The 13,286-nt window shown below is 50.4% G+C and overlaps 1 protein-coding gene across 4 annotated transcripts; it reads left to right on the forward strand.

Annotated features, from left to right (window-relative positions):
- Window positions 1-351: 351 nt before the first annotated feature.
- On the forward strand, window positions 352-12,826 carry PMVK (phosphomevalonate kinase). 4 transcript variants are annotated; one of them, XM_054460241.2, is made up of 5 exons: window positions 352-1,188; window positions 5,156-5,219; window positions 8,395-8,547; window positions 11,083-11,212; window positions 12,299-12,826. In XM_054460241.2, exons 1-5 carry the CDS (start codon window positions 1,157-1,159, stop codon window positions 12,433-12,435), a joined length of 516 nt encoding a protein of 171 aa, XP_054316216.1. In that variant the 5' UTR covers window positions 352-1,156; the 3' UTR covers window positions 12,436-12,826. The 4 variants fall into 4 exon arrangements, with proteins under 4 accessions (XP_054316216.1, XP_054316215.1, XP_054316222.1 ...); XM_054460240.1 differs by having other exon boundaries at window positions 554-960; XM_054460247.1 differs by having other exon boundaries at window positions 572-590.
- Window positions 12,827-13,286: the final 460 nt, after the last annotated feature.

A 13,286-nucleotide genomic window follows, 5' to 3' on the forward strand; every position in this document is an offset into this window, starting at 1 on the left:
ACTCCCGGCTGGGAGCCAGACTTCGGATGAAACCAGGCAATCTCATCTAGGGATTCAACGCTCCCTTGCTATTGATGTCACCCACGCCGTTTCAAGTGCTCTTGCTTCCGAAAACCTTTGGGCCGGAGGCTGCGGCTAGAAAAGCAATCAAACGTTTCTCGCCGGGCTTAAAGGGCCACATCTTAGTGACGTCTCGGGTTATAAAATTTGCTTGACAATAAAATATCGTGGGCGCGATTCCGCTCCTCCCCCGACATGACGTAGCCAGACACGCCGCTCGCGTCAGGGCTGCTTACACCCCCCAGGAAGACCCATTCCCATTCTGGGGCGCGCGCAGATTTGCTGTGGCACATGCACTATAACGCACAGGGAAAAAGCCAGTTTCCAAAACGTCTCCAACGTGATCTCGCTCCAGAGATTTTTTTTCCTAAAGTTTTAGGGCTGCGCGGAAGGGAACAAGGGGTTCACCTCAGGAAATTTCAGACGCCACCCCCCTCGGAGGAAGGTAGTCGCGTCCGGTTCCTCCCCGGGTGTCAGTTAAGCAGGCTCGGCTGTGAGCGAAGGTTCTGGGCGGGGCTGGACTGTTCTAAGTGAGTTCGGGTGGGGGAGCTTCACGAGGGGAGGCTGCCCTGTGAAGGAACCACCTTTCTCTCCGCGTGTCTCACCCTTTTCTCCCCGTATCTGTTTGGACATGAGTTGAGCGCACGGTCGCGGGCGGTCAGCCCTGTTCGCAGCTACGGCGAGGAGGGGCGGGATTGCTCCTTGTTGCCGCTCCGCTTAGTGGCCGCGTCCATTCCGCGCGGTGTCCCGATTTTAGGGGTAGGGAGAAGTGTCAGCTTCAGGCATCGCGAGGCGTGGCGGCCCCATGGCCCCGCTGGGAGGCGCCCCGCGGCTGGTGCTGCTGTTCAGCGGCAAGAGGAAATCCGGGAAGGACTTCGTGACCGAGGCGCTGCAGAGCAGGTGTCCGTGAGGCGGGAAAGGTGGAAGGGGGAGCTCTCCACATCACGTGACACGAGGAGTGCTTTTGGGTGTCACGGAGTGAGCTTTGGAGTAGGGGTCGTCCGTTTGCAAGGCAGGAGGAGCACTGGGCTGGGGAAGGTGGAATGCCACCATTACATAAAACAGCAATCTACACAGGCGAGCCTCAAAGAACCAGATGACCACCTCTCCAAAGACCTTCAGCTGCAGGTCTGTCTGAGAAGCATTAATAATGGTTCCTACCAAGGCACTTTCTATATACCAGGAGTTGGATACCAGCCTGGGCAACATGACGAGACCCCGCCTCTACGAAAAATCCCAAAAGTAGCTGGGCGTGGTGACGCGTGCCTGTGGTCCCAGCTATTCAGGAGCCTGAGGCAGAAGAATCGCTTGAGCTCGGGAGGCGGAGGTTGCAGTGAGGCGAGATCGGCCACTGCACTCCAGCCTGGGCGACAGAGCGAGACCCTGTCTTAAAAAAACAAAACAAAACAAAACAAAAAACCCTCTTCACCTCTTTGTTCGGTACTGTGTGCCATTATTAGCATCTCCATTTCACAGGTGAAGAAACTGAGGCTCTTAGAAAGTTAAACAGGCCAGGTGTGGTGGTCATGTCTGTCACCCCAGCACTTTGGGAGACAGAGGTGGGAGGATCACTTGAGAGCCCAGTAGTTGGAGACCAGCCTGGCCAACACAGTAAGACCCTAGTCTCTACAAAAAAATGGAAAAGTTAGCCTAGTGCGATGGCGAGCACCTCTAGTCCCAGCTACTCAGGAGGCTGAGGTGGGAGGATCGCTTGAGCCTGGGGGCTGCAGTGAGTTGTAATCATGCTAATGTCCTCCAGTCCGTGCAGCAGAGCCTGAGACCCTGTCTCGAAGTAAAATAAAATAAAATAACGTACGAGGTTAACAACAACAAAAAACCCTTGCTGGTCACAAAGTAAGTGGCAAATCCAGGATTCAAATTCAGCTTTGTGGTTCATGATGGGCATATCAGCAATTAATATATAATTGAAACAAAAAGAAAAAAAACCCAAACAAACTCAGCTTTATCTTGCGCCAAGGACTGGTTTCTTTCTGTTTTATCTGGCTGCCTCCCCAAATAATAATACCTTTTGCACAGTGTTTTCTGTCAAAGCAAGATCTTCTGTGCAGGAGCATTTTGCTGAGACCTGGGCTAGGAGAGCAGAGGATGGGGAGAAAGTGGAGTGGGGTTCCTCTCCTCTTGAAGGCCAGTGTGGTGGGGGTACCAGGAAGCTGCTTTTGGGTACCACAGGGGTTCTACGAAGGTGTGGGAGAGCCCAGAGCAGAGGTCGCCACCTGAATTTTTCATCACTAAGTATCTCACCACCTTTTCCTAAGTTGCATTTCTCCTCACCTCCAAACCCTGACGTCAAACAGTGGTCCGAAGCACAGGCTCTGGAATTGGACTGCTGGGATGCAAACCCTGGCTCACTGTTGATTAGTGTGTGATCTTGTACACATCTCTCATTCATTCTGTGCCTCAGTTTTTTTTTTTTTTTTTTTTTTTTTTGAGACGGAGTCTTGCTCTGTCACCCAGGCTGGAGCACACCCAGGTTGCGGCTCACTGCAACCTCTGTCTCCCGGGTTCAAGCGATTCTCCTGTCTCAGCCTCCCGAGTAGCTGGGATTACAGGTGTGTGCCACCATGCCCAGCTAACTTTTGTATTTTTGGTAGAGACAGGTTTCACCATGTTGGCCAGGCTGGTCTGGAACTCCTGACCTCAGGTGATCTGCCCGCCTTGGCCTCCCAGAGTGCTGGGATTACAGACGTGAACTGCCACTGCACCTGGCCTGCGTCTCAGTTTTGTCATCTGTGAAATGGGGATGATAATAGGGTGGTTGTGGGGATTAAATGAGATAATGTGTGTGAAGGGCTTAGAATAATTATTGGCACCTAGCAGAGGTGGAGGAACTAAATGTTGGTTATATTTATTTTACCAATCTTGGCTTCACTACTTGCAGTGTTGCTTTGGGGGAGTCAATCCTCCTTTCACAACCTCAGCTTCCTCATCTGAAACATGAAAATAAGAACACTTACAGCCAGGGCAACATAGTGAGACCCCCTCTTTACAAAAGATTTAAAAAAATTAGCTGGGTGTGGTGGTGCGTGCCAGTAATCCCAGATACTCAGGAGGCTGAGGTGGGAGGATTGCCTGAGCCCAGGAGTTCAAGATTGTAGTGAGCTGTGATCATACCACTGCACTCTAGCCTGGGTGACAGCAAGACCCTGACTCTTAAAAAACCAAACCAAATGAAAACAAAGAACACATCGCTGGGCGCAGTGGCTTACGCCTGTAATCCTAGCACTTTGGGAGGCTGAGACGGGTGGATCACTTGAGCTCAGGAGTTCGAGACCAGCCTGACCAACATGGTAAAACCCTTCTCTACTAAAAATACAAAAATTAGCTGGACGTGGTGGCACAGGCCTGTAGTCCCAGTTACTTGGGAGGCTGAGGCAGGAGAATAGCTTAAACCCAGGAGGTGGAGGTTGCAGTGACCTGAGATTGCGCCACTGCATTCCAGCCTGGGCTACAGAGTGAGACTCAGTCTCAGAACAACAAAAACAAAAAACAACACTTATCTTCCTGTGCATTAAGTGTATTGTGAGCATCTCAAAGCTAGGACAGGAAGCATGTATCATTCACATTTTTATCACCTAGATCCAAATATGGTACCCAATAAATGGTTGGTTAAGCCAGGAGGCAGAGGTTGTGGTGAGACAAGATGGCGCCACTGCACTCCAGCCTGGACGACAGAGTGAGACTCTGTTTCAAAAAAGAAAAAAAGAAGGGCCGTGTGCGGTGGCTCACGTCTGTAATCCCAGCACCTTGCGAGGCTGAGGCGGGCGGATCATGAGATCAGGAGTTTGAGACCAGCTTGGCCAACACAGCAAAACCCCGTCTCTACTAAAAATACAAAAATTAGCCGGGTGTAGTGGCGGGCGCCTGTAATCCCAGCTACTTGGGAGGCCGAGGCAGGAGAATCGCTCAAACCTGGGAGGCGGAGATTGCGGTGAGCTGGGATTGCGCCATTGCACTCCAGCCTGGGTGACGGAGCAAGACTCCATCTCAAAAAAAAAAAAAAAAGTTGGTTAAGTAAATAATGAATGAGTTATTTTTATTTTTATTTTTATTTTTGAGATGGATTTTCGCTCTTGCTGCCCAGGCTGGAGTGCAATGGGGCAATCTCGGCTCACTGCAACTTCCACCTCCTGGGTTCAAGTGATTCTCCTGCCTCAGCCTCCCAAGTAGCTGGGATTACAGGCATGCACCATCATGTCCGGCTAATTTTGTACTTTTAGTAGAGACAGGGTTTCACCATGTTGGTCAGGCTGGTTTCAAACTCCTGACCTCAGGTGATCTGCCTGCCTCAGCCTTCCAAAGTATTTGGAATTACAGACGTGAGCCACCGCACCTGGCTTTTGTTTCAGTTTTTTACATTTGCTTTTCTTATTTCATTTTTTTGAGACAGGGTCTCACTCTGTCTCCCAGGCTGGCATACAGTGGTACAATCATGGCTCACTGTAGCCTGGAACTCCTGGGCTCAGGAATGTTTCCACCTCAGCCTCTGGAGTAGCTGGGAGTACAGGCACATGCTGCCATTCTCAGCTAATTTTTAAATTTTTTTGTGGAGATGGTATCTCTGGGTCTTACTGTGTTGCCCAGGCTGGTCTTGAACTCCTGGCCTCAAGCACTCCTCATGCCTTGGCCTCCCAAAGTGTTGGGATTACAGGTGTGAGCCACCATGCCCAACCAGTGAATTAATAAATGATATATGTTATGGTGAGCAAGTCAGTGGAGACAGATACCTCTGGCTGTGAGAGAATTAGTTTAGGGTCTGGGCAATAACCTAATCCAGCCAGAATATTGCTGTGCCTGTTCACACTGTAATTAGCACTTTATAAGTTTTACCTGTTAGTTTCAGGGCTATTTTATATTCATCAGAGTTTCGTAATAATCCTGTGTGGGAGACAGAACAGAAAGTGTTATCCTCATTTTCCGATGAGGAAATAGGATCAGGGACATTGAGACCTACCAAAATTACATAATACCAGTAGTGGAAATGGGACTTGAACACAGGCCTCTTGACTCCCTTTCTGGGACCTGGAAGCTCCTGGAAATTCTAGACTAACTGGATTCTGATCTCCCTGTCCCGCAGACTCGGAGCTGATGTCTGTGCTGTCCTCCGGCTCTCTGGTCCACTCAAGGAGCAGTATGCTCAGGTAGGTGGTGCTCTGTGGCATCCGGTGTGTCGGGCGGGGCCATCTTCAGGACTTTGGAGCTGTGGCTGCTGCCTGAGTCACTGGCATGATCCCCGTCACCACTGCTGGCAGGGTGGTGGCCAGCTCTTGGTTTTCTGTGAATGGACCTTTTGGGAGCATTTTCAGCTTATATTTCTTTCCTAATAGCCTCCCTCCCTTCAGAGTGAGTTCAGGAAGGTGTGCCCAGAAAAGGCTGTCGACACTCGAGTTGGCAGCTCTGATGCTGTGTGATTAGTAAGGACCTGCCTGTGCCTCCTCACACCACCCTCTCACTCAGCTGGCCTGACACAGCCACTGGAACTTTGCTCCTAGAAATTTAGTACAGGCTGAGCACGGTGGCACATGCCTGTAATCACAGCACTTTGGGAGGCCGAGGCAGGTGGATTGCTTGAGTCCAGGAGTTAGAGACCAGCCTGGCCAACATGGTGAAACCCCATCTCTGTTTCTTTAAAAAAATTTTTTTTTAAAGTAAACAACAACACACAAAAAAGAAATTTAGTCCCAAAAGTTGTCAAAATGTATCACTAAGTGAAAAAAAAAATTAAAAAAGCCAATACCAAGATGTAGAACAGTGTGTAGAGAATGCTACATTTGTCTAAAACTGAAGAGGCACTTTGTGACCAAGAATTGTAAAAGAATTCTAAATATATCTGCTCATATATTTGGCTATTTAACAAATATTTACAGGGTGCCTGTCTCATGTTCAGCACTGTTTCAGGTGCCTGGGATGTGTTCCTGCACTGTGTGGGAAAGACACTTTAGAAACTGTACCATTGGTTGCCCTCAGGGAGGGGACAGGGTGAGAGAGAGATTTTTCACTGTAAATTACTGTGTATCTTTGAATTTTGAACCACATGGATTAAAAAAATAGGATCGTTAAAATAGAATAAAAAAATAAGTCAATAGGAACTCTCAGAATCTTAGACTTCAGAGAGGGAACTTGGAAGGCAAGATCAGCCTCCCACATGGTGAAGAGCCCTCTTGTCACCCACATTTTGCCCTTGGCCTCTAGGTGCACCCTTCTGGGATGTGTGCTTTGGCCCCTCAATTGGCCTGAGTGTGGTTTCCGGAACCACATAAAATGAATTGTCCCCCCTTCTATATGCCATCTCTGCCTCCATGGGAAGCATTGGGTCATCTCTCACCAGCTGAACAGACCCATTCGTAGGGTGGCAGCCTGAGGAATTGTAAGAATAACTAAATTAAGTGGTTTTTTTTTTTCTTTTTGAGACAAGGTCTTGCTCTGTAGCACAGGCTGGAGTGCAGTGGCGCATAATGGCTCACTGCAGCCTTGACCTCCTGGGCTCAAGTGATTCTCCCACTTCAGCTTCCCAAGTAGCTAGGAATACAGGTGCATGCCACTATGCCTGGCAGTTTAAAATTTTTTTTTGTAGAGATAGGAGTCTCATTATGTTGCCCAGGCTGGTCTCCAACTCCTGGGCTCAAGCGATCCTCCCACTATGGCCTCCCAAAGTGCTAGGATTTGGGCGCGAGCTACTTTACCTGGGCTGGTTTTCGAAAATTTTAAGCAGGATTCTTTCTCAAATGAAACTGGATACAGAATTTCTTTGTATCCAGGAGGTAGATTGGGAGCGACTCTGCTGGGTGGTGGGGTGGCGGTAGGGGGATGGGAGGAAGGAAGGGGTGAAGGGGAAGGCACTGAGCCTTCCCTAGTGGGGCCTAGGCACTTCCAAAGGCCTCCCAGGAGCACTTTCAAAGCTGATCTTCCAAAGTTCCCAGATAGGTCTTGCTTCTGTCCTACTGAGTCAGACTAGTGGGGTTGGGTGGGGGGGGGGGAGGAAGAAGGAGCAGGAGTTTGCATTTTTTTAAATTTATTTATTTTATTTATTTATTTGAGACGGAGTCTTGATCTGTCGCCCAGGCTAGAGTGCAGTGGCGCGATCTTGGCTCACTGCAACCTCCACCTCCCGGGGTTCAAGCAGTTCTACTGCCTTAGCCTCCCAAGTAGCTGGGATTACAGCCATGCGCGACCACGCCCGGGTAATTTTTTTGTATTTTTAGTAGAGACATGGTTTCACCATATTGGTCAGGCTGGTCTTGAACTCCTGACCTTGTGATCTGCCTGCCTCGGCCTCCCAAAGTGCTGGGATTACAGGCGTGAGCCACTGCACCTGGCCAGTTTGCATTTTTAAAAGCTCCATGGAAGACTGATAGGCCAGACTGCCCTTGCTCTGTGGAAGTCCAGCACCACTCTATCCCCTACTCCCATTAAAAAACAAAACCAAAATGAAATGTTCACGCATTGATTTCCTAAGTCACAAGGGGAAATATAACCAACAAGTAGACCACAACGCTCCTGGAGGGAAACTGGTTCAGGAGCAGGAGGTGGCTACTGACCTCCTTTTGCAGCAAGGGGAGCAGGTGGGTGATCAAGAAATTGAGAGCCTGAGGGGAGAAGGTCTTGCTGCATTGAGTTCATGGAGGAGCCAGAACCTGAACGAGGTGATGCTTTTCAGACCCCTCCTATCCTGGATCCCTTTGGATGGACTCCTCTGCTTGGAAAGGGGAGAAAGGAGTTCCCCAGGGTGGTCAGAGTAGCCTCTCCTGCCTTGGGGGTCCTCTGGGTGTGGGAGGCCTTGCAAGTACCCAGAGCCAGATGGAGTGATGCTGTTTCAGCAAAGGCGCCAGGAATTTGGGGATGGGAAGGGGTAAGGGGGAGAGAAAGGAGACACAGTCTCCGTGGGATTTGAGATGGGGGCAAACAATGCTAGTGGGAGGACATGGAGTGCAGGATTTTTTTCCCCCCTCAGATTTCCCACTTTAGTTGAAGGCTAAGCCTTTGCCCAGGGGATGCAAACTAATTTCAGGATTAGTTTAAGCCAGAAATAATTGGGAAGGTAAAACTTGCAAAACAGAAACCATGCCACACATTTCAAAGACAAATTGAAACAATTTCTGGATTATCCCCAGACCTTTCTTCCATCTACCGGTGATCGGGATTTCTTAGTTGCTGAGGCTCTTTCCCTTGCAGACCTTTGACCTGGCTGAAACCTCATTAATCCTTGCATCAGCCTTGGGGGAGGCAGGTGAGGGTGAGGGATGGCTCTTCCGCTGTTTTAGGAGAGACCACTGAGGTTGAAAGGCCGGTGACATAGATATAATGTCCTTTGGGCAGGAGCATGGCTTGAACTTCCAGAGACTCCTGGACACCAGCACCTACAAGGAGGCCTTTCGGAAGGACATGATCCGCTGGGGAGAGGAGAAACGCCAGGCTGACCCAGGCTTCTTTTGCAGGAAGATTGTGGAGGGCATCTCCCAGCCCATCTGGGTAAGAGGGCTCCATGGCAGCATGAAGAACACCTGTTTCCCTAGCTCTTCGCTGTGTCCATCTCTCTTTGTCTCCACTGCCACCATCCTGGCCCAAGCCCCCACCATTTCTGGCCTGGACAGTCGCAGTAGCCTCCACACTGGTCTCTAGCTGTGGCTCTTGCCCTCTGTGGTCTATTCATTACACAGTAGCCAGACTGACCTTTTATTATTTATTTATTTATTTATTTATTTATTTATTTATTTTTGAGATGGAGTCTCACAGTTGTCACCCGGGCTGGAGTGCAGTGGCGCAATCTTGGCTCACTGCAACCTCCGCCTCCCGGGTTTAAGTGATTCTTTTGCCTCAGCCTCCCAAGCAGCTGGGACTACAGGTGTCCACCACCACGCCTGGCTAATTTTTGTATTTTTAGTAGAGACAGGTTTTCTCCATGTTGGCCAGGCTGGTCTCGAACTCCTGACTTCAGGTGATCCACCCACCTCGGCCTCCCAAAATAGTGGGATTACAGGTGTGAGCCACTGCTTGCGGCCCAGACTGACCTTTTAAAAACATGAACCAAGTAACGTCACTCTTCTGTTTAGAATACTTTGGTGGCTTCCCATTGTTCTCATGAACAAAATGAAAATCCTTCACATGAACTTCTGGGCCTTGTGTGATCCAGTTTCTGCTACTTTTTTAGCCTCCTTACTCCTTGAGCTGCAGCGACACTGGCCTTCTTGGTCCTCAAGTCAGTCGAACTCTTTCTGGAATCAGGGCCTTTGCACATGCCCTTCCACCTGTCTGGACTGCCCTTTCTTTCTCTTTCCCTGGTTAGCTTCAGCTCAGTTGACATGACACCTCCACAGGGAAGCCTTCCTTAATATTCAGGTCTTAACTGGTGCTCCCTGGCAGGTGCTCCTATAGCACCCTACCCCTTTTTTTCCTTATTCATTCTGGCAGTGAACATTGAGTATCTACTTCTACCAGGCGTGGTTGCATGTTGTGGGGATATATTGGTGCAAAAACGCAATGAAGTCTCTTCCTTCAGGGAGCTTACATTACAGCTGAGGGTGGCGGGGAGATAGGCACAGAATAAATACAGAATATATCAGGCAGTGGTAAATACTAAGGAGTAAAATAAAGTAGGTCTAGGATATGAGGAGAGATAGGGAAACGTTGCTGTTTTATTAAGGGTGCCTGGGAAGGCCACACTGATACGATGATGTTTGAGCAAGATCTGAAGGAAATAAGGGATAACTGAATGGATATTTGGGGAAGTAGCTTTCCAGAGAGAGGGAGGAGAAAGTGCAGAGGCTTGAGTGGTGAGTGTGCCTGGTGTGTCTGAGGACAAGCCAGGTGGCCAGAGTGGGTGAGGGTGAGTGGTGGGAGGTCAGGTCAGACTTCCCAGGGAGGACCTTTGGGAGAGCTGGGATTTTATTCTGAGTGAGATGGGGAGTCACTACAGGGTTCTAAGCAGAGGAGAGACATGATCTGATTTAAGATTGAGAAGGCTGGCCATAGCTGCTGTGGGGAAGATGGGAGCAGAAGCACAGGGGCCAGGTGGAGGACTTTCCTGTTTTTTTTTTTTTTTTTTGAGACAGAGTCTCACTCTGTCACCCAGGCTGGAATGCGGTGGCGCGATCTCGGCTCACTGTACCCTCTGCCTCGTGGGTTTAAGCGATTCTCGTGCATCAGCCTCCCGAGTAGCTGGGATTACAGGCATGTGGCATCATGCCCAACTAATTTTTTGTATTTTTAGTTGAGTCGGTGTTTTACCATTTGGCAAAATTCGAGCTCCAGACCTCAAGTGAACCACCCACCTCGGCCTCCCAAAGTGCTGGGATTACAGGCGTGAGCCACCATGCCTGGCCAGGACCTTTCTGTAACAGACAAAATGACTGTGGTTGGGGCGCAGAGGGGAGCAAAGGTAGAGTGGAGAGAAGGGGTCGATTTTGCATGTATTTTGAAGAGAAAACCAACAGGATTTGCCCATGGGTTGGCTGAGGGATGTGAGAGACTATACCAAGGATTTCGTTCTGAGCAGGTGGACAGATATAGAATTATCATTTTCTAAGACAGGGAAGGTGGAGAGGAACAGGATTGGAGAGGAAATCAGGAGTTGAGTTTCAGCCGTGTTGAGGTTGAGACACTTGTTGACATACACTGTAATCACACGGTTATTTGATCACTGAATACTTCTTCAGTGTCTCCCACTAGACTGTAAGCTCTGAGAGGGCAGGCACAGGGTCTGTTTTGCTTACCACTCTAGCCTTAGCACCTAGCACAGTGCCCAGCACACAGTAGGTACTTACTATAATACTTGCTTAATTGGATCAATGAACTTGTCAGCAGCACTGCCTGACATGTAGTCAGCACTCAGTGGCGTATGTTCAATGAATGAATGAATCCGTGAATAGTGAGTCTAGCTGCTGACATGTTCACGATGGTGGGGGGTAGAGCCACACCCCCACACTGCCCTGGGTTCTGTAGTCCTCCCACCTCCCCTCACTTCTATCATCCTGTCCTGTTGGTCACCTGTCTGTCCCTCCCCTGCAGCTGGTGAGTGACACACGGAGAGTGTCTGACATCCAGTGGTTTCGGGAGGCCTATGGGGCCGTGACGCAGACGGTCCGCGTTATAGCGTTGGAGCAGAGCCGACAGCAGCGGGGCTGGGTGTTCACGCCAGGTGAGCCACTCCATGTGTAGGGCACAGGAGGACACAGGCTACCCACCCTGTGGTTTGTCTCCCGGGCAGGCCTGGGGGAAGTGAGTGAGGGATGATAAAGGAGAATCTGAGGCCTCCTGATTAGGGAGTAGCATGCTGGACAGAATCCTGGGGGTCAAGGTTCCCTTGGCTTAACCTAGGCTATCTTCTCATGGCCAGTGGGCTGCTTTGGTGGTCTGGCTGGGACCCACCCCCATGGTTCTTCACCTTTGCTTTCCAGCCCAGTAGGGGCTGACAGTGGTCAAGGGCAAACCTGACAAAGCTCACTTCTGTTTAACACAGTAGTGGAATTAGGAGTTAGTAGTGGAGAGGCAGTTCTGCTGGGAGCTTCAGTGGTGCAAGCCCAGGACCCGCTCTGTGGGCTTCAGAAGCACAGCTCAGGCTTCCTTCCTGCCCTAGATCACTGTAACTTGGAGCAGTTCAGATCCAATGGGTATGACCACTACTAATGCTGCTCATTTCTAGGGCACTCATATGTTCCAGGCCTGTGCTAAGCATTTTATATGCACTGTCTCACTTTACCATCAAAACAGATTCAGCAGGTAGATGCTGTTATTAGTTTATCCATGGTTGGATGAGGCCCTGGCCCGAAAGGTTAAGTCTCTTTCCCAGGGTCACAAAGAGTGAGAGGAGGAGCTGGCCTCCTGACCCTCTGCTTCTGACTCCAACACATGCTGCCTCCTGAGGGGATTGAATCAGACAGATTTAGGGATAGAAAAGGACACAACCAGCTTGACAGAAAATGAAAACCCAGTGCCCTTTTGGGTTGTGTGTGGTTTTAGATGACCCGATTCACCCTCTGTAGGCAGCAGCAAGTGAAGAATTAAGTCAGGAGGGATCAGCTGGGGTGCCCAGGTGGCTATGGGCTGCTGAACCTGCCATCACAGTGTTTCAGGGGTAGGGAGGTGCCTTCTGGGTGGGTAGCCCTTGGCTCTGGGGTAGCAGAGGAGAGGCCGGGAGGGCCCACTCCTGTTGGGGCTAGCAGGCCTTGATGCCTGGTGTCTGTCTGGAGGGCTGGGGCCTGACCTCGCCATGCTTCCTTCACAGGGGTGGATGATGCTGAGTCAGAATGTGGCCTGGACAACTTCAGGGACTTTGACTGGGTCATCGAGAACCATGGAGTTGAACAGCGCCTGGAGGAGCAGTTGGAGAACCTGATAGAATTTATCCGCTCCAGACTTTAGTCACTAGGTTCTAGGAGTGAGCTGGGGCCTGCTGAGGTGGGGGTGGGGCTGACTCTGCAAGATGGGGGGGTCCCCTGATCCTGGCCGAGGTGAGGAACAGACAGAGGGGGGTCTAGATTCTGAGGGGGTTGGTGGATATTGGGCAAGGCAGGAAACCTCTGGAGACCTCATTTTCTCCATGGGGAAGACAGCCGTGCTCTTCAGGAGGAGACTCCAAGGGCAAAGGAGGGTGTCTTGGCTGTGCTTGAAGGAGAAACCCTGCCATATCCCCAGTGCCAGTCCCCTCAGCCTGTGGCGGCCTTGCATCCTGACTGGATATTCTCAGCCCCTTGTTCTGGGCAAGAACCCAGGGCTCCCCAGTGTGGATACTAATAAACCTCTTTGGAGCACACTCTCAGAGCTGCTTGTCTCTCATTTCCTTGATGCCAAGCTGGCTTGGGTGGGGTTTAGAAGGCCTTAGGGTGTCATGGTGGCTGGAGGGTCCCTGTTCCACCTCCCACCTGGCTAGAATGTATCCTGCAGAGGTTGACCTATGCTGCACCCCACAGGCAACTGGCCTGTTTATGTTGGAGGTGGGATTGGGTTGAGGCCCTTACCCTCTGGGATAGCGCCATGAAAGGCTGTGATCCATAGAAAGTGCCACCAGCGAGTGCCCCCTCCCCCCGCTTTTTTTTCTTCTTTGAGACAGGGTCTTATTCTGTCACCCAGGCTGGCATGCAGTGGCGTGATCATAGCTCATTGCAGCCTTGACCTCCTGGGCTCAAGCAATCCTGCCTCAGCCTGCCAAGTAGCTGGGTCTACAGGCGCACACCACTATATTTGGCTAATTTTTTTCGTTTTTGGTAGAGACA

This window comes from Pongo pygmaeus, chromosome 1 (genome assembly GCF_028885625.2).
Source record: "Pongo pygmaeus isolate AG05252 chromosome 1, NHGRI_mPonPyg2-v2.0_pri, whole genome shotgun sequence".
NCBI classification, from domain to species: Eukaryota; Metazoa; Chordata; class Mammalia; order Primates; family Hominidae; genus Pongo; species Pongo pygmaeus.